General features: G+C 41.5%; 1 protein-coding gene across 1 annotated transcript in view; it reads left to right on the top strand.

Moving 5' to 3' along the window:
• The window catches only part of LOC138000314 (ATP-dependent (S)-NAD(P)H-hydrate dehydratase-like), a 12,734-nt gene that overhangs the window by 7,210 nt on the left and 524 nt on the right, over positions 1-5,000 (top strand). Inside the window, exons 8-9 of the mRNA XM_068846630.1 lie at positions 1,882-2,008; positions 3,259-5,000. The exon at positions 3,259-5,000 is cut by the window's right edge and continues 524 nt beyond it. Coding sequence (XP_068702731.1) covers positions 1,882-2,008; positions 3,259-3,460 — 329 coding nt within the window. The 3' untranslated portion in view covers positions 3,461-5,000. The remainder of the gene's footprint in view (positions 1-1,881; positions 2,009-3,258) is intronic.

Below are 5,000 nucleotides of genomic sequence, written 5' to 3'. Positions count from 1 at the left end.
AACGTCACGATTCCCGCCTTTTTTTCCCGCCTCTTAATACCCAGTATTGTCCTGGGAGGCGCGTTGGCCTCATGGTTAGTGCGTTCGACTCCAGATCGAGTGGGCCGTTTATACGAGAGAAAATGAGCCGCGGCTAACTCTGGCTGCGGCTTACGTAAGCCGCGAACACCCCGTATAAATGGTACAAAATCTACGTTCACGGCTTTCTCAAGCCGCGGCTTATCTTGGCCGGGGAGTTTATACTCGTATAAATAGTTCCTTTCGCGGCTTACGTAAGCCGCGGCCAGAGTTAGCCGCGGCTTATTTTCTCTCGTATAAACGGCCCTATTGTGTTGTGTTCTTGGGCAAAACACTTTACTCTCACGGTGCCTCTCTCCACCCAGGTGTATAAATGGGTACCGGCGAATTTAATGCTGGGGGTAACCCTGCGATGGACTAGCATCCCATCCAGGGGGGAGTAGAAATACTCCTAGTCGCTTCATGCTACAGAAACCGGAGATAAGCGCCGGCCTGATGGGCCTTCTAGGCTTCTTTGGCTCTACCTACCCATTGTCATGTTGTCGTCAAAACATATTTCGTTATTGTTGTTTTGTTCAGTGTGACTGAAAATTGACAACGCCATAAATCAAAAATATTATTGGTTAAAAAATGAAATAATCTTGCTGCGAATTTCCGTGCATTTCTTTGCCGTACTTCAGAAAACAACAACGTGAAATCACCAAATTTTATAGCCTGCAGTGCAGGCGTTATTTTGGCGCGGAACGCTAGACAAACCAGGTTTTCGATGCCGCCATCTTGGATTGTGATTAGATGCTTGACCGGGAGAGGGTTGGTGCAGTGGCGGGTTGGGGGTGGGGCACTCGAATTTTTCCTTTCCCTCCCCCTCCCCCCTTCCCCATTTTTCCACTTAACGCCTACTCCCTCAGCAAATATTTCCTCGCCCCAATCTTCCACAGTTACCAAATCTTAGAAAGATGGTGGCCTAATACGAAAATGTGCACTCGCGCGCCCAAAAATACGCCTGCACTGCAGGCTACAAATTTTAGGTTTTGGCGACATTTTGCGATCACACTTGAGAGAAAAACAGTGTAACACTAGTGTTGGCACTACTCTAGTGTCAGCTCACCAGTGTTTTGAATCCCTAGGGGAAGACTAGCCAATAGAACCTTAAATTAATACTAGTTTTAACTCCCTAATGCAACCGCAACCGTTGTAAGCATACAACAATGAACTATTTAATTGCTACATTTACAGTACTTTAAAACTGTTCGTACCCATTCAGTTGTAGGATAGTTCGCAAGTATTGTACAACGCGAACATGACGGAATAATCGCGAAATAGTTGCGATAGCCCTAAGTTATATTTTGGAATGACGTTTTGGTTGCAGTAGCCCGGCTACTGTAACGAAAACGTCATTCCAAAATCTAACGTCGTCTTTGTTTAAACTCCCTAATAGTGGGGTTGCCGTAGCAGACGTCGTCCCTGAAACCGATGCTGGCATATCTAATGAAAAAATTGAAGGCAATGAACGAAAAAATAGACCTGGAAATTTTTCATTTTGGCTAATTTTCATCCTTTTTCTCGCACGATTTGTACCAGTATTTAGCAGGCGTAAGACGCCATTCATGCTTTCAGATAAACTTGTGCTCAGACTTACTACACTTTTCGGCTTTCACGATCCCTAAGCTTGGCAGCTTTAACTCTTATCGTGTATAAATAAAGGCTTTATGTTATGTTATGTTATGTTTTGTTACGGTATGTTACGTTACGTTACGTTACGTTATGTTATGTTATGTTATGTTATGAGTACTTCATTTATTTATCTGTCTTTTTATGAGACCCAGGGTTTTCGGTTTGATCTTCCCTTCGTTTTCTTTTTAGTGGTTCATTGCACGACAGAAGGAAGCAACAGGCGGTGTGGAGGACAGGGAGACTTGTTGTCTGGATCCATGGGAGTGTTCTTCCACTGGGCAGATATGGCATTCAAAAAAATGAATAAAGAAGATAGGTAGGGTGTGGTTTTTTTTTAAGTCTTTTTCTTATCCATCTTACGCCTTTTTTACCAAAGGAGTTTGGATTTGCAGTTTCTGATAGGGAGGTTTTTAAGTGTAACCAAAATCGAGCTTGAAGTAACTTCGACCAGTGACAGGGCACGTATTCAATCAAGTAGGGACTTTTAAGGCCTGTTTAAACGATTTCAACATTTGCTTCGACCTGCATTCAACACTTTGTTGAACCAAATGTTCGGTGCGTTTGAACAGGTCGTCCAACATTGCTGACAGCGTAAAAAATGTTGAAAGCTTGTCGAAAGCGCGTTGAATCAAGTTTAAATCGGTTTAAACTTTCATTCAACATGGATTCAACTTTTCATTTGTTCTCGAAAATGTTGAATAGTGTGTAATTAAGCCGTTTGAACACTCTGTTCAACAATTGTAGAACACACGCATGCTCACATCAGGCCGCAAAAAGTCAGTGTGGCGTAGGTTATCTGGACGAGAGAAACTGGTTTCTAGTTCTTAGTTCTTCTTTCCTCGGGAAAGTGCGCACGAGCATGACACAATTGGTTTTGCGTTGACCTCTGATTGGCTTAAAATGTGTCAATCCCTGAGTGGAGTAATGCAATACCAAAGTAATGCCAAGATTGCTCTCAGTACTCTACGGAAACCGCTTTATCATCCGGTGCGATGGCCCTGAGGGCTCGCAATTTAATCTTGACTCAGTTGAGTCCGTTTTCACAGTCCAGTTTTGATTTTGAACCTTTCGTGACAAACTAAACCTTAAAAAATCGGTGTTATACATAGGATAACTGAAATTCGGAAAAAAACTCTCATTTGCTTGATTTACCCACTTTTCCTAACAGTCCGTAGCAAGAATAATCGTTAGAGACTAATTCCTTTCCACGAAAAACATGCACGAAAATAAAGACAATCTCAAGAGATTTCCCTTCTATCTCAAAAGCTTCATCAGCAATAAGTTGTTAATTTGTGAAACACGGCTTTTTAATTTCCCTTTTAGCACGTAATCCAAAAGGATCCCGTCACAAAAGGTTATTGAAGACCTTAGTTGGTCTTACATTTGTTGAGTAAAAAAAGAACGAATTTTGCTGCTAATATGAATAATCGTTGTTCCCTTAACCGAAACTATCCGTTTCTAGAATACTCCAATTCTACAACTACTGCCACGCGTAGAAAGAGGAACGAATAGATCGAAACAGGGGCCTACACAACGGTAACGCCAGTTTTAATGTTTTACCTACAGAGCATGCGCTTATGGTCGAAGCTTGGTAGCAGCCTTTGGCGCCTGCGCACTAACAAGAACCTGCAACAGACTGTCTTTTGCGAAGTACAGAAGGAACATGACAACCACAGATATGATTGCAGAGATTCACGACGCATTCGAACTGTTATTTCCCGAAAAAAAGCCGGATGACAGAGTAACAAGACAAGAACATACGGTGTAAACCGCTAGGAGGTGCTGAAATTCCGAGGGTGTCAATCCAAATTTTTCTCAGTCATCTATTCCTCGCTTTTCAGTCCAGAGAATTTGGCATGAGAAGTTTAATTGTGCCAACTCCATAACTGACTTAAGCTGGACGGCCTACAAGAAAATGCTAGGAACATCACTTTAGAGATGAAATTAAGGAAGACTCGATGAGCAACTGTTAAAGGAGTGAATCAAATGATAAAATTGTTTAATAACTGCGCTATATAACCTTAGGCTTAATTAGGCCTAAAAACCTAATGTCAGCATTGGTAAACGGTTAGGGTTATTTCTGTATTGGTAAAACAATGACCTGTGACCTGCCCACGCGCAATTGACCAATTGAACACCCGCTAAGAAGCAAGCTTACACAATGAGAAATGTCGGATACCAAACTTTAAGAGAAAGCTAACCATTTTGAAATCAAGCCTTAAACTTAAACATTATTCAGCAGTCAGTTAATCGGTCGCACATGTAGGTTGGATTTTTGAGAAAATTAACTGTCAAACAGTTATTTGTAGTGATAGAAATCCCAGGAAATCCATCGGAGAATTGGCCCTAGTCCTTGGAAATGGTAATTTCCGATTCCCTGGGTTTCCTCCAACCAAGTTTTTCCCTCAGTTGAAGGATTATTGTTAATTGTCAATTTGTTCCAAATTGAGGTATTCTCGTTCATTTTGGACACTGAAAGTGTGAATCATGGGATCATGGGAAATGAAGAATCTTTTTTTTTTTAGCCGAACCCTAATGTCTCGACTCGCAGGACTCGAACCTGGGAACGTTTAATGAACAACCTCTTCACTTAAACACGAAACTACCACATCACCAACTGCCAGGATGTCATTTTTTTAAATGTCAATAATTGTTTCTTCCCAAGGCCGTTCTAAACGCGTATTAACTGAACACCTGCTAAGAAGCAAGCGTACACAGTGAAAAATGTTGTCAAGTGAACCTATGAACCTCGCAGTTATGAACGCAATTTTTGCAATTGCGTAAAGAAGCCTGAAAAATTCAGGACTTCAACGGAGTTTGAACTCGTGACCTCGCGATACCGGTGCGACGCTCTAACCATTTGTGGGTTCTAATGTTCCCGTGAGGAATGAATGAACGATGAAATGATATATGAAATGGATCATATATGAACTGCGAATATGAAATCAAGTGAAGCTCTGATCCTCGCAGTTATGAACGCAATTTTTGCAATTGCGTAAAGAAGCCTGAACAATTCAGGACTTCAACGGGGTTTGAACCCGTGACTAACCCAAACTTCAAGAGAAAGTTAACCATTTTAAAATCAAGCCTTAGACTTAACCATTGTTAAGCAATGATTTTATATAAATACCAAATAGTTTTGGTAAATAATCGGCACACTTGCCCGTCAGTTGATCTTTAGTGGTTAAGTGGATGAAAACAGTCTCTTCAAAGTGGGTGCTCCGGGTTCAAATCCTGTCCAGGGACTACTTTTCCTTTTTTTTTCTTTTTATCAGCCACCACAAGTCCTGGGGCAGAGTAATCTAAGT

This window comes from Montipora foliosa, chromosome 4 (genome assembly GCF_036669935.1).
Source record: "Montipora foliosa isolate CH-2021 chromosome 4, ASM3666993v2, whole genome shotgun sequence".
Lineage (NCBI taxonomy): Eukaryota > Metazoa > Cnidaria > Anthozoa > Scleractinia > Acroporidae > Montipora > Montipora foliosa.
This window is presented reverse-complemented; position numbering and strand designations above follow the sequence as displayed.